The sequence below is a fragment of the Cololabis saira genome, chromosome 12, assembly GCF_033807715.1.
Source record: "Cololabis saira isolate AMF1-May2022 chromosome 12, fColSai1.1, whole genome shotgun sequence".
Taxonomy (NCBI): domain Eukaryota; kingdom Metazoa; phylum Chordata; class Actinopteri; order Beloniformes; family Belonidae; genus Cololabis; species Cololabis saira.
Genome location: NC_084598.1, coordinates 21,091,282 through 21,116,303, shown reverse-complemented (window position 1 = coordinate 21,116,303; position 25,022 = coordinate 21,091,282). Strand labels below are relative to the sequence as shown.

The window sequence follows — 25,022 nt, the reverse complement described above, 5'->3', positions numbered from 1 at the left end:
CAGAGGACAGGACGTAGTACTACACTTACCTCCGTCACTTTTTATTTGTGGATTTGTGGAAGACGAATTATTTAAAATGTGAGTGTATTTTTCTGTATTAGAATACAGTAGTTCTGTATTATTTACAACTGAACAATATTCTGAGTTATTGTGAAAGAGTTGAATAAAGTTCGATTTACCAGACTGTTTTGTTTAACTTTATATGTTTTATCATGCGCCTTAAAATCTGTATGAAAATAGACTTGTTCATTGATGTTGCGTCTTAATGGTGCCTAATGGTCCTAATGGCGCCTAATGGTCAGCAAAGTACGATAGTTTTCAACATTGTTCTTGTAACATTATTATTTTGGCTAAATAATTGACATAAGAACTGATACATTTTATTTTTGAAACTATTTGAAAAATTTCAATATTTTTTCCATTTTTCTTTACAAAGTAAGCTCACGTTGCCTTTACGCATTGCTACTGTTGAGGAAGTAGTCAGATGATGAAGGCAGCGGATGATCATTCAAATGATTATTCAAAGACAAAGCCCTCATGTAATACAGTAATGCATACTGATTAACTAGTATTGTTGCACAAATACATTGTATTAAGGAGTACAAAAACAGCTGGGAATTATATTTTAATGCCTTTAGATTGACCAACTCCATGACATCTAGTGGTATGGGAGACGGACAAATGCACAAAAAGCATTTCCATTACACTTTTGCAAAAATCAGATTATTGAAACCAAAAAAAAAAACCACCTTGTGAAAACGTGAAAAGATTTTTGTGATATTTGGAATTTTGGGGAATTAGAGCCATTTCCATTACAGGTTGTTCTTTTTTTTATATTTGGGTTTTGCAGAAATCTAGGGGTAATGTTTAGTGAGATGTCGTACTTTTTTGATTACGAAGTGATGCCACATTTGCCACTGCCATGTTTTTGCTATTCTTGCACTCAGGTGTTTAAAAGTAGACTAAACAGCTGTACAGCTACAGTTTAACAAATACAGTAATCATCGATAACATATCATCTTTTCCAAAAAACTGTATGCCTTCGAAACCACTCTGACCCACACAAACTCTAGTCTGCAGCAGTGTTAAGGTGGATGGCGTTGCATGTAGGTAACAACCATGATTATCAGGACCTTAACTGCTCCATCAGAGCAATGGGACTGTAGACGCAATGGTCAAATCTTAGTGTTTTACTGGTGTAACTGATTGATGTTTGTGTCTCTCAAAGAGTCCAGAATGGTCCCTTGGGAAAAATGTGCACGCTGCTGCTTGCTTATGTAACCTGAGGTTACCTCTAACAGCAGGAACACCAGTGTTAACAAAGGTATTGTACAAATAATGTTTAATCAGCAAGTCAAACATTTATAAATACCAGAGCAGTTCAGAGATGCCGGCACAATTAAAGGAATCTACTAGCAGAAGTGAAGCCTCTCAGGCACAAAGCTTTTCCTCAAAATATGAGTGAGTTCCTATTCTGCAAGAGAAAAAGGTTTATTTCATGTTTGAACAGTGCATGTCCTGATGGTGTGGCTAAGGTCCTAACTTTTTGTACTTCTTCAAAGTACCTAAACGACTCATTCAATTCTCTAATGTTCAATAAATGCTTCTGAAAAGAAAGTGTTTCTCACAAATGCATGGTGAGATGTCACTGTACAAAAGAACAGAATTGGTTTTGAGTCATTGATCATGACAAAGAATGACAAGAATGCTAGTTTAGTTGCGTGCGTGCGTGCGTGCGTGCGTGCGTGCGTGCGTGCGTGCGTGCGTGCGTGCGTGCGTGCGTGCGTGCGTGCGTGCGTGCGTGCGTGTGTATGCCCATTTTCACACAGAGATTGTGGTATAAAAATCCCCTCTTCACTCCACCTTCACTCTCCATCTGCTTTGTGGTCTACAGTCAGCAACAGGTCCCTAATGTGTCTGCTGCTTCACTGCTTTATATAGTCAATATTGAATGAACACAAATAAAAATTGTGGTTTTTATTTGGTTGTTTTCATCTGACACTCACGCTGCTGATGTGCTACCATAGCTGTAGAAGGGAGATGCCAACCAGCTTGAGCAGGAGGAGGATGATGGCCTGGCTTCAGCTGGTGGAGGCTCTTCCTGGTTGCTAAGCGCGGCAGCAGGGTTTGACTACAAGCTTGTGCTCCACGGCGAGTGACAAAGGTCATAATGAGGCCAGTCCAGTTTCACCTTTCCTGTGATGGAGTGATTTCAATGTTGAGTTTGCTGCCATTGTCACGCTACTGTTATGCCTTTCCGCAATGCTACTTAAAATGTTACCTGCCAAGGCAGTACGGAGGGACAACAGTCACAGAACAAAATGCTACACTATTCTTTCTCTGCCATTCACCCAGCAAAGCAGCATGGTGCTGCAGAGGGAAGAAAGAACTAGCAATTTGAATAGGGCTTTAGACTTTTTTTTTCTTAAAAAAGTTGTAAAAAATGTAAGGATATGATTAGTGTGTGTGTTGCATTGACTGAAAAGCTGCTGCGTGTGAGAATCAATCTAACCTTGTGATTTCTCAGCTGAACTGACAGAGGGTCAAAAGAGGTGATAACATGCTTGATCCGACAGCTGAGAGCCAATAATTATTGAAAACACGTTTTATTTTGTTTATTTATTTATTTATTTTTTAATTAAGTGAGATTACATGGATACTGTATACAAATCCCAACATTGTCAATAGATCAATATTCTCAAATTACAGTGGCTGTTCCAGTTAATTGTGTTAACGCTCAGAGTAAAAGCCTGTTCACTTTCCTGTAAGGTATTGAAATGGATCTGTTAAGTCATGTGTAGGCAATTTAATGTGTTACATTACTGATGGTGTGTTTAATTCAGCTGTCATCTACACCAACATGATGCACAGTCCCTGTTCACAGAGATATAATTCATGTGCGCCCACGGAGCCCTGCTTCACCAAGTATCTTTATGAATGTGTGGATCTGTGGGTGTCACTGATAGGCGGTGTCATTAAACTGACCCTTTCTCAGAGTGACAGCTTTAAACCCTGAAGGCTTTGAGAGTAAGTGCTGGGAGTTTTTCTCTCTCTCTCCCTCCCTCCCTAAAAACAGCCTTTTAGCTCTTATCAGAGAGCCAGCAGAACAGAATCGACCACCTCCCACTGCTGAGCTATCAGTGCAGTTAATTGCCTTGCAGAGGAAATGCTGGGGAGTATTGTGTGCATGTTTCTGCTTATTTTGGATTCTTTCTTTTTCTATAAACGTCCATGAAATACAATATTGGACAGGGTCTGTGTCTGGAGTGAGTCTGCGATCCATTCATTGAGATTATTTACTTAAACGATCGTAAAAAATGGATTTGACAGAAAGTGGCACCAAGCACACTAAACAGAGACGTAAGCACAGAAAGAGGAAGAGGAGGATAGGGGGGAAGGACAGTTAAGTCAAAAGAGAGTGCAGTGAAGGAAGAGATGCACGGAGTGGTGGGTTGGGCTTGGCATGTGGACAGCATGTTCTGGGAGAGCTGGGAAAGACAAGGTTGTTCAAGGTCTGATGTCACGCTTGATGGGTTGCAGTTGAGGGATGTGGGAAGTGATAAAATGAAACACAAAGCGAATAGCAGGGGGAGCATTCTTATCTATAGGTCTATCCTGTTGTTGCTGGTTATGATGCGTCAGTGCTTTATGTATATGCATCTGTGTGTATGTGAATCCCTTATTTCACTCATTGTCCATCAAAATTTAGATTTTTTGTGTCTCATTGCATCTGTCAAAGTTTATTGGCTTGAATACTTTAGCATTACTCCAGAGTCCAGGGATCATTTTTAATGTGACAGAAATTGTATGCCTACTGGCCTGTATACTGTAGATCAAATGCAGACTCTGTCACTGTACGTCCCCTCATAGGTGGGATTTCCTGACATTCTCCCACTTCAAAATACCAATACTGGCATTTTGGAATGTGAAAAGAAAATGTGTCAGGATGTTTTACTGCAAATAGGAAAGAGTAAGGAATTGAGATTCTGATCTGATTTGATTTATACTGCAAACCTTAAGATAAGGTATTACACTTAAATGCATTGTATCTATATGAGGCAATGTAAATGTGTCCATATGTTCTGGAAGCATGAAAAAGTGACCTGTAAGAAAATTCTCCAGAAGCCTCTTAGCATTTGTCCATCATATGGCGTCTCAGAGGGGCATCAGTGAGTCTGCACTTGTTAGCTTTTGTGCACGATTGTGTGTATGTTGGACTGAACATGGTCTACCCTGTGGGTGCCTTATTTATTATGATCATCATATTTTTCTGATTTGTTTCAGCAGCAGAGGTGAAATGAGAACATTGATTTCAGTTACCACTTAGCCACTACTCTCTAGTCCTGCAAGCTTGGCAGTTTTCTAGAAAACATGATGAATGTGATGGAAACTGTAATACAATTACTAATGGCAAATCACATCCGTGGATTTCTAGCTCAGCAGTACTGCTCTTACAGACACATCTTTTGTAACTAAGAGTGTAGGTCATATTGGGACTGCTTTCAGATAAATCCTGATCAAATTTGTGGCCAGTGATTTTGCAGTTGGATACAGATCCACAAAGACAGGGATCCATCAGTGTGACTGTAATTAAAAACAAAACAATAATAATAAAAAAAAAAACAGGAATGGTACCTCTCAATGATCTTGAAAGTTATTTCAGGACTTGAGTGTGTGCGTGTTTTGTTATTTGCTCTTTGTTCACACAGCTTTTTCCTGTGCATACATGCAAAGTGGAAGTGCTCGTTGGAATGTAGGTGTTTATGGTTGGCCAATGTTTCCAGCCACTCTTGTCACTTGCATTTAGACCGCATACCCCTGATTGTTCCACTGCATTGCTTCTCTGTGGCGGGTTAACCTTTCCCGGGGTATTATCGAGGTCAGCACACACTGAGCAGAAGTTTCACCTACGTAAATGCAAAAAGCAGTGTTTTAACGTCTCTTCTTTGTGGTTTTTCATTTTTTCTTTTCGTTTGTACTCTCATCCTGTTTGCGCTCTTTCATTTTTGTATCAAACAAAAATGCATAAATGGATGAATGCACAGAAGACAGAAACCAGTTTGTCAGTTATTTCAAATTCATCTTCTCATTCTCTTACTCTTTCTTCATCTCTTCTCTTGTCAAAGATTAACATTCCAGTAATTCCATTCTCTAGACTGAAAGCTCTACGATGTTTGGCTGGGAAATCCCTGTCACTAACTCACTAATACACATAATCAGTTTGTGCCTGCGAAGGGAAGAAAGTGTGCCTACTCTAGAGTGGACAACGTGATGCCTTTCCTTCTTTTTTTTTTTTTTCCTTTTTGCTTTGAAGACATCACATCTGTTTTAAGTGCAATGGCTCAACTTGGTTTATTCTGTTCTCTGTTTGCAGTGAATGAATATGTGTTCATGGTCCAAGCCAGAGGCCTCCAGATCAAAGAGAACGTGAAAAACATTGGTGCTCAGGTTCTGGAGCAAGTAGTGAGAGGGGCTTACAGCATCAATGGCACAGGTAAAAATACACATGTTCATGCAAAGAAGCTTCTGCTGGAAATGCTTCGTAGACTAACCAACATTTGTGCTGATGTAATCGCACAACTGTCAGTACCAGTTCTTGTTAGATGAATGAAAATGAAAGGAAAACAGTTAAGTTGAGGCTGTCCCAAACTTACTATCGGTGATTTATAAATGTTATTCCAGACTATTCCTATGACTTTAACTTCAGTGAGAGTGATGCTCCTCCCACCACATACCTCCCAGAAGGCTTCACCTACCTCCCATCCCAGGTTTGCCCTGAGAAACTGCCCTTTATGAGTAAGTTTAAGGTTTTGGTTTAATCTATAGTTTTCACATTTTTTTTCTTGTAATTATGAGTGTAATGGCTCAGCGCATGTTTCAATTCAGCTTTGATTGAAGATGCATGTAAATATGCTCAGAACAGCAAACTTCTTAAGTGTTACATGTTTTTTTAAATTGTGTTCCATCATTTCTGTCTTCACTTGTTAGTGTTTTCTAACTATGTGACACATGATGACTCTTTTTCCTCGTTCTTGTTGTGTTTTTCTGTCTCATGTAATCTCTGACCCCTCGTTCTCCCACTCGCTTTTTATTCCACACTCAGATGGCAGATTGCGGGTGAACATGAGTGAAGTATTGCTGGAAGAGGTGGAAAGATCCTTGCTGGAACGGGAACCCAGCATGGCCCCAGGGGGCTACTGGAAGCCCGAAGACTGTTTACCTCGCTGGAAGGTAAATGTGGATGAGACGCTGTCAAGGGTCCATCTCACCGACAACCATAAACAGACGCATTGGTTTAGTAACAAATGCATTATTACGCTATATGTTGCACAGAGGGTAACAGAAGTCCTCTGGAAGATTTTGTTGCGGCATTTTAGATAAAATTGAGTGATGTTTATCTCTCCTGTGAATTCAATGTGGTGGGGCTTTGCTTTCCGCTTTGAGGGTTATAATGTCCACTGCGTTAAAGGGGGGTTGACTCAACTACGTTGTGATCGGTTTGGACACAGCAGTTTGTAGTGCTGTTAAACTGCATCAGAACAAACTAACAGGTTTTTCCTGGTCTTTCTCTGAGATACTAAATTACAAAAACACATCTCTGAGCTATGGCATGTGAGCTATCCCTTTATCATCACACGAGAGAGGTCGATATTCGATGTAGGTTTTTACGACCTTTCCTGCCTGTGTGTGGGTATGGGTTGTGTGCATTGTTTTGTATGGTCGACATAACAGCCACATCATTCCTCAGCACATCATAAAGTACAGGAAGCAAGCCAAGCAGTCTAGCAATTTTCAGTGCTTTACAATGCTGTACACTTTTTTTTCTATCCAGCAGACAATATTGCCTTCAGTCATGTCCATCTTAAATTCATTTGTTATCCATTAGATTATGTTGTGTTGATTAATTAGCATCCGTTATGGAAATATTTATGCTTTATTTTTCTTTGTCATTTGCCAGAGGTCATGTTTGTCATCTATTACACCCAACTCTCTCTTCCTCCCAGCTATTCTTCCTTGTTGTTGTTTTTTTGCCTCTATTATAGTAACCTTTACATGGGTAAAAATAAATAGCTCCCACCAACAGTTAGTTTGCTTGCTTGATTGATGCATGTCAAATTTCCTTCCTTTACCCCTCTTTTTTTCTGTTTAACTTGCTCTGAATTCTCAACTTTCAGAAATAATACACAATGGGAACAAATCATAAACTAAGTTGTAAATATCACACAACTCTGAGAGTTTGCGTGTAACCTTTATATGTGCAGTCTGTCTCATAATGTCAACATTTCTTTTTTACGGCTGTTGTATTTTTTTCCATTTCATGTTCTTAGGTGGCAATCCTAGTTCCATTCAGGAACCGACATGAACACCTGCCCATCCTCCTGAGACACCTGGTGCCCGTGCTGCAAAAGCAGAGACTCCAGTTTGCCTTTTATGTCGTAGAACAGGTATGCTGCTCACATGTACAATCAGCTGTTCACAGGGATCCAGAGTTGCCCTATAAATCCAGAATCTTGCAGAAGTATAACCTGGGGGGTGGGGCTGTTTTTATTTGTACATTATCAAAACTCATCTGGTTTATAACTTGGTAGATGGACAACAGCACAATAACATTTACACTAAGCCAAAACAACTAGATTACCTTCAATTGTGACCATCTCTGTAAGAGCAGAAGTTTGGCAGTGTGCCTGCCTGGAGCTTTCAAATATATGTTAACAAGATGCCAAGAAGGGAAGACATCAGCAATGAGCTTAGAGGAGCAATTCTTGTTGCACGTTGATCCAGAAAGAGTTAAAAAGCCATTTTTAAATAATTTGAATTAATCAATCTACGGTGAGAAAAATTATTCACATCTGGAAACCATTAACAAAAATGGGCACACATTCAGAAGATCAGAGAGAAATATAAAAAAAGAAACTCTATGAGCTACAAGCCTCAGTTAGCACGTAAACCCTTTGTAGAGCAGTCAATAAAATCTTTGCAATTTTACATTTTCAACTCCAGAGGGTCATTAGAGAATATTGAGACTTTATTTTAATAAACTTTGTAACTTTTAGGGGGGAATTTTCATAGTACGTTTTTTTATTGAAGTTACCAAATATGGTTGTTTAACTGGTAAAGGCCCATTTATCAAAGTTCATGACAACCCATTTAGAAAAAGACTAAACATCCATGGCTTCTTTGGAAGGGTCCCATGAGAAAGTTTTCTTCTAAAAAGAACATGGCAGTACAGCTTCGGTTTTGTGTCAGCTAATCATTCCCGAGAACACACCAACAAATCTACAACAAAATGGTCTGGGACTTTAAAAGTGCTGTGAACAAATGAATGACCACAAACCTCAATGAACCGAAGCAACTTTGTAAACAAGAGTTCTTCCCCAGTGACGTGAGGGACTGATAATGTCATATAGAAAGCTATAACTTCAATTTATTACTGCAAAAGATGGTTCTATAACTTGAAATGAAATCATTGACGAACTATCATGTATTTAGTTTTCTTCACACTGCTTTTGCAGTTTATTTCTTTACAACTTAATTCATTATATAATCAAGGACCAGATGTTTCATTTAGTTTTTTTTTTTTTTAACTGTGTCCTGATGAAGAAAATATTCAAGAGCGTGAACTTTTTCTCCTGATTGTATCATCAGTTTTAACCTAGATCATGGGCTGAGAGTTTGAAATAAGATGAACAACCTACAAAAATAGCACAAACAAAATGCCTTTTTTCTTTTGTCTTTTTAAGGTGGGCACAGAACCATTTAATCGGGCCATGTTGTTTAACGTGGGCTACAAGGAGGCTATGAAAGACCTGGACTGGGACTGTTTGGTCTTCCATGATGTGGACCACCTCATGGAGAACGACAGGAACTACTACGGCTGTACAGACATGCCCCGACATTTTGCTGTCAAACTTGACAAGTACTCCTACATGTGAGTCCTTATTCTGTCCATGGAGATATGTAGTGAACATAGTTTTATTGAAAATGACTCTGATGTATGAAATTGTCCCTCCAAGGCTTCCGTATAATGAGTTCTTTGGTGGTGTCAGTGGCCTGGCGGTGGAGCAGTTCAAAAAGATTAATGGATTTCCTAATGCATTCTGGGGCTGGGGAGGAGAGGACGATGACCTCTGGAACAGGTGAGAGGAGCACACACACACACACACACACACACACACACACACACTGGCCTGTGTGACAGAGCTTCAACGTGAGGCTGTAGTGTTGACTTTATGATGTACCCATGAGATGAGAGAGGCCAGTTGGCACATAGCAGGCTTTTGTTTCCCCTCATTTGCCTTCATCTCACCGTGTTTTCCTCATCTACACAGCTGAACACATACAGACCTTATAGTATGCTCTCTGACTCAATGATTGATTTATAGATTTGTTTCCATCCCTAGTACCGAAACCCTTTCGTATGCAGTTACTGTGATTGTATGTGCAAATATTTTCTTGGCAGTTTGTTATAGAATCGTGCAGCTTTCTATGGAAATCACACAATAAGAGTCATCGATGCAATTGCTCTTTTGTGTAAACTGTGGATTAAAACGCATTAAACATGTTTGTACAGGGTGCAGTTTGCTAATTACACAGTGAGTAGACCGCACGGAGAGCAGGGACGCTACATGTCCATTCCACACCACCATCGTGGGGAAGTCCAGTTCCTGGGAAGGTTAGTGTTCTTGTATGCGCAGCTCATTCTCAAAGACAAAACACACCCACAAAGCTTGTGGTTAAAAGAGAGAGCTGATAATTGCAACGTGGCTTAAGCTCATGTGATGTAAGCCAGTCACATGAAAAGCCAGAGTTGTGACTTTAAAAGAATTTTGACTCTTTTAAAGACTTTGCATGTGATGTGCTTCAGGACCAGATTCTTATGTGGTTAAAACAACTCAAGGACTTTATGTTTCTTTGATTAAATGTAAAAAGAATGTAATTTTCTACCCATCACATACTAAAGGGTTTCTGCAAATTGACTGAAAATTTCTTATTTACACTTGTCATAATTTATTGTGGTAAGGAGGAATAAAATATAGCAGGTGAGCTCCTGCTGTCTCAGCCATGGACAGCAGCACCAAGTCTTTTGGCCTTTAGGGTGATAAAACTTACTACTCATATTGTCTCATTTTTTCTCAATGCCGTTTCTCATTTCTCTTCTCTTCTCACTGTTTGTATTTCCAGGTATAGTCTATTACGCCACTCAAAGGAGAGACAAAAACTGGATGGTCTTAACAACCTAAACTATTCCCCCCTAATCTCCAGGAGGCCTCTCTACACCAACATCACAGTCAGCTTGAGCAAAAATCTTGCGCCCATAGCTGACTACTGACGTAGGCAGCGCTGGACTGCAAAACACCTGGGAATCAAAGTCCTTTGGGACATGAGCCATATCTCACCAGTTGCAGCACTGCTTAGGACTTTTTAGTTGACTTTTTTTTTGCTTTGTTTTGTTGTTTTTTCTTTTTTTATGTTTGTATGCAAAAAAAAAAAAATGGAGACTCAAATTACTGTTTGATACATCATATACGTATATGTGTATATGAATATATATATATATATATATATATATATATATATATATATATATATATATATATATATATATATATATATATATATATATATATATATATATATATATATGTGTGTGTGTGTGTGTATATGAATATATATGTATGTATGTATATATATATATATATGTATGTATGTATATATATATATATATATATATATATATATGTGTGTGTGTGTGTGTGTATATGTATGAAAATAGGGATAAATGCTGCACTTGTTTGTGCCACAGTCCATTACTCCTCTCATCTGAGCTTATCGACACTTAATGTCCACATGCCTTTTGCACCATTTTGGCCTTCAAGATCAGTTCATCGAGTTGTTTCCTTATTCTGTCTGTGATAAGCGCCGCCCTGCACTGTTGTGTTTGATTACTAAAATAGTCTATGACAAACATGTACATTCAAGTGCACACACACACCACGTCACACATGCACGCACACAAGAGTATGACTTCCACTTGACCCCGAGGCTTTGATTTACAGTTTTCTCTTGCGCTCCTTATTTTTTTCATGAATGCAGTAAACTTGTGAAAACCTTTGCATGCACACACACAACACCACACAGAAACTTCAACCGAGTGGACTTTTGCAGCAGGTTCTGCACAATGAGGTATGCCAAATCTACAAGTGAAGATGGTAAGAAAAAAAAAGATATATTGTATGTGAAATAGTTTATTCTAAGTCAAGAGAATATTAATCCGTTACTCATCTCTTTGTATGTGTTTTGTCTTTTGGACATACCATTTAAAGACTGTGACGTTTGTGTTTGCATCAGTGCGTTGAATGTTCTGGCTCTCTGTAAATGGCTGTATATCGGAGTGCAATGCTCATCCTGTTAGCAATAAGCTGTAATATAAGACAGCAGAAATTAGCCCTAACTTCCTTACTGTACAGATGCAATAGCACGGGTGCTAGCATACCCTTATTGGATTACAGAGGAGTGACTGCGTATGCAAACTTCACATTCAGCCCAACTTTGCCTAAGCAAACATGCCGCCCTTTTCAGGACTTGTGTGTCTGTGTGCGTGTCTGTGTGCAAGTGAGGATGAGCTATGCAAATAGCCTGCATGTATCTCGTCGTCAGCTCAAGGTTATCGGGGTGACCTGTAGGAGACTTGCTCTCTGAAACTCTGACCGTCTGACTTCAGACCTCACTTTGTGTGCAGCGTGTAAATTCAGGCCAGGGAGAGGAAAAAATTAAAAGTCGCAGGTCTATTTTTAGATTCCACATCCTTAAAGTTTACTCACCTTCATTTTTACTGAAGATTATTTGAGGTAGAGTACACTTGATTGCTACCACTGTCGCTGGAGTTTACAGAATCTTCTGCTTTATTTTTCAGATTAGTGTTTGTAATACTGTCAGCTAGCCCACATCCACGTGTGTTCTATTTTTTACTGTTTTATTTTTCTTTTAATTGGTACTTCTTTACAGATAAAAGCGGATCTGACGTTGGGTATTAACCACTGATTAGCTGTGTGAACTCGTTGCCAGGCTTTGGCTTCGAACTTTCCCTTTGTAAATCACACTTAAGGTGTTGATCAAAATAGTTTTATTTTCAGGAGCTGCATGCATTCACAGAGACTCTGGTCGTATACAGAAGCTCTACACTCAGCTGTGCATTTGAAAGTGTTGATTTTGGTTGGAATATCCCAAAACTGTAACTAGTAATTTTTTATTTAATTTTTTTTTAATATTGTGGCCAAACTCTCCTCACTGTCTGTCCTCTAGTCATGCAGCTGGTTCATTTCACACAAATCGCCTTGTATGCGTTTATTGAGATGTATCTTTTAAGAGACGTGTGGGTGGTTAGAAAACTACTGTGTTCCCACAAAGAAACAAACCCTAAAGAGGCTGGTCCTCGCTCTATTTATTTGATGGGTTCATTTTCTTAACTGTTCCGTTTTTTTTTAACAAAATGTTCTCGCGGTCGATGTGATGACTTAAGAAGTGACATGGCAGACTGTGTTAGATGCACTGAAACATAGTTGTGTGTATTTGTGTGGGCCTGTGAGGTTTGTTTAAACGGCGCGCTTCCATTTCATTCAAATGCAGGTTTCCTCTCTAGAAGTGACGAGAATAGCCAGCGGAAATGAAATGGAATGAGACTCATGCCGTTTCCTGGTGTTATTAATCTTCCGTGCAGGCGCTTTGAAGGAGGCCATTTTGTGTGACAACCACAAGGAAAAGCAAAACTCCCAGTTAGAAAAATGCTGGTCGTTACTGTCGTTCACTGATCACCTCCATTCTACTAACTGATAATCACTGGTGCTGACCCTCAAGGGCTTCTTTTGTTTTTGAGGGATGTGCTGTACATGCTTACAGGAGCTGATTTATATTAGGGTTATTGAGACAGATATCTGCTGGCAAAACATCCTCCAGCTTTTTAAAGCTCTTTCATTTTGTGTCATATAACAAGTAGGTTAAGTGTGACATCAAACCTGCTGCCTTTTCACCTCAGCCTAGCCTAGCTAGCTATCCATTAGTCTGGTTTCTCTGGGTTTAGCATTTATTTTTCAGGGATCAGTCCCAACAGACGAAGAAGAAAACTGTCTCTGAACGCCACTGAACAGGCATACAGTCAGAGAAACTAAGCATGTGACGTAGGCAGAGTGATAAACAAGCTTATGTAGAATCAACGAAAGACATCCAAGATGGCTTGCAGTGAATCCTGCAGTAAAAACATGGTTGATCTAAGCTTGTGTTAGGAATTCTGCATCCATCTTGGTTGTTTTGAATACTGTCTCGTAGATGCTCCTGTATGGGTCATCCTATACAGCCTGCCCTCTCCCAGTTCTGATCGGTTTGGTACGTTCTATACCGGTGAATGGGAGGGGTACATGACCCTTTCTTCCATGCCAGATTCAACTAATCTCTGTATATGGAACTTGTTAACAAGTTTATTTTCTAACCAGCCACTCTGGAGGTGCTCAGTGAAAGTTAAGGACGGTAGCAGCAGTTCTTTTCATTTTCCATGTGTGTTTGATAGAAATGGCTAAACCTCTCAAAGGCCTAACAGTCCAGCAACTAAATTTCAAAGTTTTTGTATTTTGCTGAGCAGCACGGATAAGAACACGATTTACATGTCTGTGAACAACTGGCAGGTTCTCTATCTACTTCCTCATAATACATGATATACTGCATAATACCTTAACAATTTGCTTTAAATTAAATGCTAAATGAAGTCATAGTAACAGCCAAACTGTTTTAGTTTTAGTGAGTGTTCAGGTGAATTCAGACTGTACCCTCAGAGCCGGCATTAGGCTCGACAGTATATTCAACAATATATAATGAGCAGCCTCATCGGCCCACACCACATTTAATAAGATGCTCTTTTTCAAATAGACGGTTTTAGTCACTAAATGACTAAATGGAAAATCTGTCTGTGCACTCACTTTTGTTTTAAATGATAAATTATTTGATAACGGTCACTGAAAGGAGTATAGTGGCTAAGTCTTGCTCCTGTCATAAATATTTATAAATGAGAATATATATATATATATATATATATATATATATATATATATATATATATATATATATATATATATATATAAATAAATAAATAAAATATGTAATGTGCATGGTCATAATCCGGATAAAGACTGCTGCTCACAAAAAAAAAGCTTCATCTTTTCAAAATCTCACCTGTTGTGATTCATTCTCCGCCAGTTTAAATGAAGGGGCCATTTTCCAGGTGTCTGACAAGACTGGCAGCCTTAAAGCTTCTTATTATATTCCAGTGTTGTTGTTTATTTTTTCTTGATTGATTTTTTTTTTTTTTTCATTCGAGTTTTTATTTTTTTATAAGCAAAAATATTTAAATTGAAAAAAAATTGCATATCAAGGTAACTATCATTGTAAATATTATTGTGTGTAGTGTCTTAGAAATTCTTTAAGGTCTTAAATCACTACAGATGCTAGATTAAAGAACAAGGCTTCAGGAGGGGGTTCGGCTCGGGGTTTGTACGGTGCCATTTAAGTGCTCGCGGAGCTTACACAGTGACATCAATGTTTTTACATCACTGCTTCCAAGCACAAGTCTTTCTTTTTTTTATATATCTCAAAAAGAAGAAAAAAAAGAATTCTTACCCCATAAAGATTGAGATTCTCATCATCTCTGAGCTGCATTTCTGCCGGCCTCCCCCTGACTCTGCCGTGGCAGCAGGAGAGACGTATCATGGAAGAAACAGTTTTGAAATAGTTTTTCCATCTGAAAATTATTGAAAAACTATTTCAGTGTGCTTGCTTCCGCCTGTGGTGTCACTTCTGAGGGTGGAGGCCACAGGAAAGTTTTGCAGGATATCTATTTTCCAGCCAAAACTAATCTTATGCCCTGCACTAATATTACACAGGCACCCAAACCAATGACGCCACCCACTCCAAAATCCACAGATTATTTTTTTGTATGAAAGCTACGTAACTTGGGGGAAAAAAAGAGAGAGAGAGAAAGGAAGAGAAAAGTAAACAGATAAATTTAAATGATTATCTTGTCTGATGTTAAGGAGAAAAATTCTCCTTGAATTGAAGCCATTTGAAGCCACTTATCAAATCTTGATGTCAGCCTTATGTGGATCTGTTTGTGTACTGGCATATTATCTTTTGATTATTGAAATTTTTATGATGGACATTTTCTTTTATACCATCATTGTTATTGTCAGAGTACACCAATAAAATGAAACTTGTAAAGATGGATGTCTTGTTGCACATGGTTTGTCTGTGTTGCATACATGTTCTCTAACACTGCCTTTCACTGTGTGGTCAGTCAACCTGTTTTAAATTCTGCAAATGATCATGTGGTTGGATTCTATGCTACCACTGCGGCTCACAGTGTGAATAGAGCACGCACATGCTGTGCTGCTTCCTGTTAGGAGATATTTAGTTTACACTTCATTACTCCGACAAAATGCAGAGCGTAGACGTTTGCAATTTAACATGTACTGTAAGCCGTCAGAGACGGCTCCCTAACCCTTAACCCTAGATGAAAGGGGAAACTTGAGTCCATTTTAAGACTGTTTTTGAGTCTTTAAAAATATCAGTTCTTGGGCTCTTAAATGGAAAAGGGCTTTACCAGGGATATAAACAGCATCACGTCTCTTCTTAAAAATTCTTACAAACAGAGGTTTATTGAACATGTTTTTGGCTCAAACATCGGCCTTGTGGCTCTTGTGATCCACACCAACTAATTAAATTGCTGCATTGTACCACATTCCTCTGATTTTTTAGTAAACTTTCAGTAGTCACATTCCCCACTCATCACTTACTGTGTGCCTCATGCACATCTGGACTCCAAAACAAAGATGATGCTTGTTCTGCTTGTGAAGCCCTGTCACTCTGTGAAGGGGAAAAAAAAGGAAAGATGCTTTGACGAGGACTTCACTTAAGAGTCATTGAATCAGTCTGGCTCCAGCCCTGTGGCATTTAACACATTAGATGCACATCTCCGCTGGACAGAAGTGACAGCTCATGATTTAATTACGCTCTTGGAAAAGGAAATGCTGAGTGGCAGGGATGGGACAGATTGTGTAAAGGGCTTGAAAATGTTTTGTATGGAATTCGTGCATGATTTCCCATACTGGATGAAATCAACAAAATATCAAAGACGTGATGAATATTTAAATGTGGCTGAGGTGAAGGAAAAGCCATCTTCCAGTTGGAATATTTCTGGTTTGATCACCAGCTCCACCACTTGAAGGGATGTCCTTGGGCAAGGAATTAATAAAAATAAAAAATATAAAACCCAGCTCCATATGCATGAGCACAATCCAAGGCCTGTATGAATGGTTAAATGACAAGCCGAATAAAGCACTTCATAGAACCTGGATAATGTTGAAAAGTCTGGCCTTCCCGCTGTGTGACAGTGGCTGTTGTGTGTCTGAGAGGGTTGGCAGAGACACGGGGGCCCAGCTGGTGCCGCCACATCTCAATGAAGTCTGGGAAACACAAGGCTTTGGTTCACTCAGGCCAGTGTCACTTAGCTGCCGGATGCAAACAGAGGGCTGCTCTTAACATCTCAAGAGTGCCCTTGGCTGTAGGTGTATCACACACGCCAGCGCACACGTGCATGCATGTCTGCTCTGAAGCATTCACACGGATCTCTTTAGTGTTCCAGGAAGGCACTGATGTCACCTGTGGTGCACTACTTTCTGCATGACTTCTTAAATTGGAATCTGCATAAGGAAGAGGCTACAAAACAGAATGTCAAGAATTCCCCTTTGCCCTCACCTTTCATGTATGAGCCCTCTTAATAAATAACACAATCTTTCACACAACACTGGTGCACACACATTTGTGAAACATTTAGAATAATTTAAAAGTAACTTTTGTGTTAAATCACATGTTTGAGTGCACGGTCCAGCAGTGCCTCATGGGAGCATGGTTGCGTGTACAAGGGTGTGCTTGTGCAAAAACAAAAAGTGGGGTTGTCACAACAACTTAGCCAATATGCAGAAGTCATATGAATCAGTGACAAACTTTGGTTAGCTGTAACCATTTATCAAATTCACAGGAAGCACCATTGCCCAGAATTCACGCAGCCTCCGGCTCTTTGACGCACTTTCCTCTCAGAGACTGCCCTCCCCCCTCTCTGCTGCATCTTCTCCAGGTCACCAACAGGACAGTCCTTTGTGTCCCACTATACTTCTCAATGGATGGCAGACAATCCAGCTGCCGGGCTCTGAACATACACTCCTGTTTTGGTCTCCTTTAGCCCACTTACTTGTGTACCTTTTAGCAAGAATGTATTTTCTCAGGCTCCTACTGTGGCCAGCCTGTCGGGACGCAAGGTAAACAGCTGAAGATTGAGGAGCCAAACACATGTAGTGCCACCTCCCACGTTATTTATCCTCCCTGACACTGTTGTGCTTTCCGTCTCGGTGTCCGTGTTTTGCGGCCCTTTCTGCTCCTTCTTGTCTCATCCGTGTCTATCAGCTCGAGTAGCCCTCTTCTGCAGCCGTGGTTCCTTCCCTCAGTTCGCCTCTTCGTCAACTGACTGTCACAACTCTGCCTTTTTCAACTCTGTTCACAGCACCCTTCTGACTGTTTATCTCTGTACTACTTCTGGGAAATATTTCCTGTCCCAATCTTACGTTCATCTCACTATCATTCCTTCCATTTCCCTTCTCAGCCCTCCATGTCCTCTAAAAGGATATTCATATTTCATTTGCCTGTGACCTCTGCTTTGTCCCTCCACTCAGTGTTTTCCTTATAGCACTTTTATTTTATTTTATCGAAACGTCTAGCTTTCATTGAAACTGTTTCATCACGTTCTGCTTTCTGTGAGATTTTCTTTTTGCATATGTGTTGATACTCAGAAGACCTGCTGACAGAGCTTCCGGCACACAAGTTCAACCACATTTTGCAGCTCATTTCCCTCAGCGTCATTCTCTGTCATTAGTCTCAAATAATGTCTGATTCTGCAAATACTTTAATATATAACACACTTTCACTTAATGACCTTATTCAGCCAACTGCTTCATGTGACCATCCTCTTGTGAGCTGGTGACTTTTAGCCAAATGCTCTCCAGCTGTTTTCAGGAACATTTAATCAGGTGATCACAGCACTCTTGTGCTTCATTTTGGTTAAGTCCGAGTCAGCTGTGCTCATTTTCCTGTAGCTCATATGACAAGCGGAATATATTAAAGATATTATACATTTCTGGTCCCTCTTATATGCTGACAGGCAGGTCTATAATAAAAGATGCTGCCGTTTTAAACTGAATCCCGATGTTACGTAAACCTCCAGACAATGCAGTCGAACACCGTCTGTGTCAAAATGTAAAGGTTGTTGAGCTGTGGTAACACACGCACACGCACGCACACACACACATACAGTATATATAGAGTGTGTGTGTGTGTGTGTGTGTGTGTGTGTGTGTGTGTGTGTGTGTGTATATATATATTAGGGCTGTGCGATTAATCGATTTTAAATCTAAATCGGATTTATTAATCACAATCGATGTTAAAAAAAGGAAAATCGATTTTCCTTTTTTGCAGCTGGCTGCATTACAGACGTAGCCCGTCTAGTCATCTTTGTTTGGTCAAGAAAATTGTAAATGTTGTCACTTTACTAAACTCAAGGAGAATTTACAGTATCTTTCAATTGCACTTCATTCCCAATAGGGAAATTTGTTTGCCATTTTTCTTTAAAAATTAAGATAAAATATTTGAAACAATTTATTCCATTGTCTTTTGTAGTTTTACCAAAAAAAATCGAAATCGAAATCGAAAATCGCGTTTTCAGAGAAAAAAAATCGGGATTTTCTCAGTAGACGGGATGGCAGCGGTTGGAAGTTGGAATTGCCATGGGCTGCTCCATATCACCAATCCTCTTTGTGGCTGCATTTGAGCTTCTACTCATTGGAGCAAGGCAAATGGCAGGGGCCTGAAAACACCATCAGGAGGAAGACTCCCCTCTCTGAGAGGGTTCATGGATGATGTGACAAGCATCCTACAAACCGCCCCATGCACAGTACGGCTCCTCAAGCGTTTTGACGTACTGACCGTCTGGGCGAGGATGAAGATAAAGCCCACTAAGTCCAGTAGCCTGTCAATGAGGAAGGGTGTGAGGGACAACAGGACAGTCATCACGGCAGGAGGAGAGATTATTCCGCTCCTAGCAGGGCAGCCCATTCGAAGCCTCGGAAGGGAGTATACGTCAGAGCTCTCGGACAGGCAGATGGGGAGGGTGGTCTAGAAACAACTGAAAAAGGGGCTTGCAAGAATCGACGGCAGAAACGGGGAGCATGGACTCGCTGGGAAGATACCATCGAAAGAGTCAATACCTGGGCCGACATCTGGCGAACTCCTCAATCCCGGCTCAGCTTCCTCGTAAGGGCAGCGTATGACAGCCTGCCATGCCCGTGAAACCTCGCCCAATGGTTCAGAAGCGAAGGCAAGTGCTCCCTGTGCAGCAAAAATAATGCAGGACTCAAGCAAATCCTATCCAGTCAGGGTGCAATCTTGCGCTGAAGCAGGGGCGGTTCCGGTGGCAACACAATCAGGTTCTGAGGAAGTTAGCAGAGGTGTTGGAGAGATGCAGAGTCGAGGCAAACAACTCCACGGATCACCATCAGTCAAACATTGCATTTGTCAAACCAGGAGAGGTAGGACAGAAGACAGAGGCGGGAAAATCGCCGCTGCTTACCCCTGGTAAGGGATGGGAGATGCGTGTGGACCTGGACAAGCACCTGATCTTCCCAACCGAGGTAACACAGACCACACTAAGAACAGATGTTGTGATGGGGTCCTCAGCTGCCAGGAAAGTCCTCATCATTGAACTAACTGTGCCCTGGGAGGAGGGAATACCAGTAAAACACGAGTTCAAGCGGTCAAAGTACAGCGACCTGGCAGAGGACTGCAAGGGGGGAGGCTGGTGTGCATCCATTTACCCCGGTTGGATGCAGGGGCTTCGTGGGAGGGTCGGCGACCCGGCTCCTCCGTGCCGCAGGAATGACCGGTTCTGGTCTGAGGAGGGCCATCAAAGAGTGGGCAGAGAAGGCTAATGGATGTGGCTAAAGAGGAGGTACACCACTTGGGGCTCAACACCCCAGTGAGGTCAGTTGCAGGGAGTGGTGTGTGTGTGTGTGTGTGTGTGTGTGTGTGTGTGTGTGTGTGTGTGTGTGTGTGTGTGTGTGTGTGTGTGTGTGTGTGTGTGTGTGTGTGTGTGTGTGTGTGTGTGTGTGTGTGTGTGTGTGACCCTCCTCACACACTTACTCAGAGCTAATCAGTGAAGTGTATGTGTATGTATGTATGTATGTGTATATATATATATATATATATATATATATATACACATATATGTAAATATATATGTATATGTATGTATGTATATATATATATATATATATATGTATGTATATATATGTATGTATATATGTATGTATATATATATATATATATATATATGTATGTGTATATATATATGTATGTGTATATATATATGTATGTGTATATGTATATATATATGTGTATATATATGTATATATATATGTATATATATATATATATGTATATATGTGTATATATGTATATGTATATGTATATATATACACACAATCACCCATGTACATACTGTAACTCAAATCTGTTGTAAATCATATAATCACACCTCATCTGTTTATATATATATATATATATATAATATATATCATCACTCATTCACTCATTCATGTTTGACCTGCACCTTGTAACAACAGTATTTATTAATCTGCACTGTGTACATACTGTACATACTTATATATATATGTGTGTATATGCTGTACATTGTGTTTATTTCACTGCACAAGCACTTTCAGTTAGATGCTAACTGCATTCTGTTGCCCTGTGCCATATACAGCGGGGAAAATAAGTATTGAACACGTCAACATTTCTCTCAAAAAACATATTTCTAATCGAGTTATTGACATGACATTTTCACCAGATGTCAGCATCAACCCAAGTAATGCACACATACAAAGAAATCCAAACATTTATGTCCATAAATTAAGTTATGTGTAATAAAGTGAAATGGCACAGGGAATAAGTACACATGAAGAAAAGGAGGGGTAAAAAAGTCTGGAAAGCCAAGAAAACAGCTGGAGTTTGTCAGTATTTAGAAAGTTAACCTGTCCCCTATTAGTGCAAAGTAATATCAGCTGGTTTAGTCCTGATTGATGCCTTTTAAAAAGATTTCTCACCAGCAAGGTGTTAGACAAGAAGCATTGCATGATGGGTAAAAGAGCTGTCCAAAGACCTACGCAAAGACCTACGCAACCTTATTAGGGGCGGCAGTAGCTCAGGTGGTAGAGCGGGTCGTCCAATGATCCGAAGGTCGGCGGTTCGAATCCCGCTCTGTCCCAGTTTGCTGTCGTAGTGTCCTTGGGCAAGACACCTTACCCACCTTGCCCTGTGTGAATGTGTATGAATGTGTATGAATGTTGGTGGTGGTCGGAGGGGCCGTTTGGCGCGATATGGCAGCCACGCTTCCGTCAGTCTGCCCCAGGGCAGCTGTGGCTACAAACGTAGCTTACCACCACCAGAGAGAATGTGTATGAATGAATAATGATCTCTGTAAAGCGCTCTGGGTGCCTAGAAGGGCGCTATATAAATCCAAGTCATTATTATTATTGTTGCAAAACACACTGAAGGCATTGGTTACAGGCGCATTTCTAAACCTCTGAAAGTTCCAGTGAGTACCATTGGGGCCATCGTCCGGAAGTGGAAAGAACACGGCATTATCATAAACCAGCCACGGCCAGGTGCTCCTCGCAAGATTTCAGACAGAGGAGTCAAAACAATCATCGTTAGGGTTCTCCAACAGCCCAGGACCACTCGTGGAGAGCTGCAGAAAGACCTGGAATCAGCAGGTACCGTTGTTTCAAAGAAAACAATAAGTAATGCACTCAACCGCCATGGCCTCCATGCACGCACACCACGCAAGACTCCATTTTTGAAGAAGAAGCATGTTGAAGCTCGTTTGTAGTTTGCGACACAACATTTGGATAAACCCATGACATTCTTGGAGAACATACTCTGGTCAGATGAGACCAAAATTGAACTCTTCGGATGTCATAAGAGACAACATGTTTGGAGGAAAAATGGCACCGCACATCACCCCAAAAACACCGTACCAACAGTCCAGTTTGGAGGTGGGAGCATCATGGCGTGGGGCTGTTTTTCAGCATGTGGTACTGGTAGACTTCATATCATTGAAGGAATAATGACTGGAGAAAAGTATCGAGACATTCTTGATCAGAATCTGCTGTCATCTGCCAGGCTGCTGAAGATGAAAAGAGGGTGGATCTTTCAGCAAGACAACGATCCCAAGCAAACACACAGCCAAGGTAACACTCAACTGGTTGAAGAAAAAGAAAATAAAGCTGCTAGAATGGCCCAGTCAATCCCCAGACTTGAATCCAATTGAAAATCTTTGGAAAGAATTGAAGATCCGGGTTCACAGAAGAGACCCCCGGAACCTTGAAGATTTGAAGGCAGTTTGTGTGGATGAATGGGCCAAAATCACACCTGAGCAATGTATTCGACTGGTTTCTCCATACATGAGGCGTCTTGAGACTGTAATCACCAACAAAGGTTTTTGCACTAAGTATTAAATACGTTTCAGTAAGCGTGTTCAATACTTATTCCCTGTGCCATTTCACTTTATTACACATAACTTAATTTATGGACATAAATGTTTGGATTTCTTTGTATGTGTGCATTAATTGGGTTGATGCCGACATCTGGTGAAAATGTCATGTCAATAGCTCGATTAGAAATATGTTTTTTGAGAGAAATGTTGACGTGTTCAATACTTATTTTCCCCGCTGTGTGTGTGTGTGTGTGTGTGTGTGTGTATATATATATATATATATATATATATATATATATATATAAATATATATATAAATATATATATATATATGTGTGTGTGTGTGTGTATATGTATATATAATGTGTCCGTATGTATGCATATCCATGTCAATCAAAACCAAATATGGGGGTAAAGACTGTTGCACTTGTGGAATTATCTTGTGGAATAATTTACTGATAAAAGCCAAAAACTGAGACCTTGTTAAATAGTTTAACATTAACAGATTTAACACATTAACATTGTAGTGTTAAAACAACCCAAGGTGTATTCTTAGATGGTAAAGACTGTAAACTTTCATCAGGGACCAAAACAGCCTGAACCAAAGTGGTTTTGAGTTAGAAAAGGATGTGTTTGCAGTAAAATGGCTGATGTTAGTGTGAGCCCAATGCAGCTACTTAATCATTATTTTTTCATAATTCATTTCCATTCAGGGATTAAAAAAAGTAAAATATATACCGTATTTTCTGGACTATAAGCATATAAACCTCATCCGCTCTTTTTAAAAAAAAAAAAAGATATGCAAGCCGCAGATATTTATGTTGTTAGATCAGATATTTACTACATGTACAGAACGATTTTGAACTGTAAATGATGTACATGTTTGTACCTAAATAGATCCTTTCCTAACAGTGTCTTTTAACACGGCAGCAACTTTGCTGATTAAAACGGGACAGAACCAAGAGAAAATAACCAGTATTTATGTATCTATTTATCTGTTTGAAATCTGCTTCTACCTACTTCTATCTCCTAAAGAAGAAGTAGCGTATTCTTCTTTGCATTTATTTTGTCTTAGTTTTGATTTTAATTCCGGTTAGAGCGCCCCGAGTGGTGGAAGAAAATTCTACAGAATAGTGGATGTATAAGCTGCATGGTTCAAAACCTATGAAGAAAGTAGCAGCTTATAGTCCAGAAAATACGGTATATTTTAAGTCTCTAACAAGACAACAGATTTTAACTTTGTAGGTGTGTAAAAAGTGTGTGGTACAGGTACCTCCTTCCTGTAGCTGCATGTAGATTACTGTTCCAACAGTCCCTTTTGTACACTGTTGTGTAAAAACACTATGTATGTGTACAAAATGTGAGCCCACCTTTCTGCATCGGCCCCTACAACCCTCCCTGAATCACTGACGGTGTTTTTCTTCTCTTTTTGGGTGTATCATATTCCATCAGCATTTCTAGCAGAAAACTCTTTTATCGCAGTGTTCAATCAGATGGTTAAAAGTTTTTGTGTTAAAGCCACAGTCCTCATGCCCAAATACACCCCACTCACTGAAGGCAGCTTAATTATTTGCATCTTTTGACATATTTCTGGAAATTCACATTTCCCATGAATATATTATTGCAGTTACAGACTGTGCCAACTTGTCTCTTTTTTCTCTTGTATTTGGTCCTTTGACATACAAACAATTGAAGTAGTATGAGTGAGTATTCTGAATTAATAAACACTATTACTGTATGTAAAGTGTCACTAACTGACCATAATAGCATCAAAAAACCCTACTGGTTAACTCTACAGACACGATGGTATGAATACTTCCTCTTTCTGGGACAAATAAACTGGAGTTCAACTGAACAAATTGCCTTTCAGACTGTATTCGGATAAAGTGTCAATTAATTAATCCCATATGTTTTGTTGCCCTCAAAGGGTTTGTAGTAAAGAACCTCTGTCAGAGGAGCGCATCAGAAGCACTATGTGCCCACAGGGTAGCGTTCTTGCTCCGATGCTCTTTTAGCTGTTTACTAATGAGTTTGCACTCAATAATGAGAATTTTAAATTAATTAAATATGCGGATGATATGGCTCTAGTTGGTCTTTTGATGAAGATGGACTCTCTTGGTGAGGCCTCTTATATTGCCCACACAAAGGCCCTTGAAACATGGTGTTTTGATAGCATTTTAGACATAAATGTAACCAAAACGAAGGAGCTTTGCATCAACACTGAACAGGAAATGAAGATGGAGCCAGTTTCTCTCGATGGCCAGCTTGCTGAATCTGTAGAAAGCTTTAAATATCTTGGTACTGTTCTAAATAGCCATTTGAGCTTCTCTGAAAACACACATTTTATCTTTAAAAAATGTCAGCAGCAACTTGCATACTGAAT

The 25,022-nt window shown here is 39.9% G+C and overlaps 1 protein-coding gene across 1 annotated transcript in view; it reads left to right on the top strand.

The window, feature by feature from the left end:
* b4galt5 (UDP-Gal:betaGlcNAc beta 1,4- galactosyltransferase, polypeptide 5) overlaps positions 1-10,512 on the top strand; it is a 35,548-nt gene extending 25,036 nt beyond the window's left edge. The window contains exons 2-9 of the mRNA XM_061734840.1: positions 5,375-5,494; positions 5,683-5,796; positions 6,104-6,231; positions 7,329-7,445; positions 8,742-8,929; positions 9,015-9,137; positions 9,572-9,673; positions 10,183-10,512. Of these exons, the coding sequence (XP_061590824.1) occupies positions 5,375-5,494; positions 5,683-5,796; positions 6,104-6,231; positions 7,329-7,445; positions 8,742-8,929; positions 9,015-9,137; positions 9,572-9,673; positions 10,183-10,330 (1,040 nt within the window). The 3' untranslated portion in view covers positions 10,331-10,512. The remainder of the gene's footprint in view (positions 1-5,374; positions 5,495-5,682; positions 5,797-6,103; positions 6,232-7,328; positions 7,446-8,741; positions 8,930-9,014; positions 9,138-9,571; positions 9,674-10,182) is intronic.
* The last annotated feature ends 14,510 nt before the right edge of the window (positions 10,513-25,022 follow it).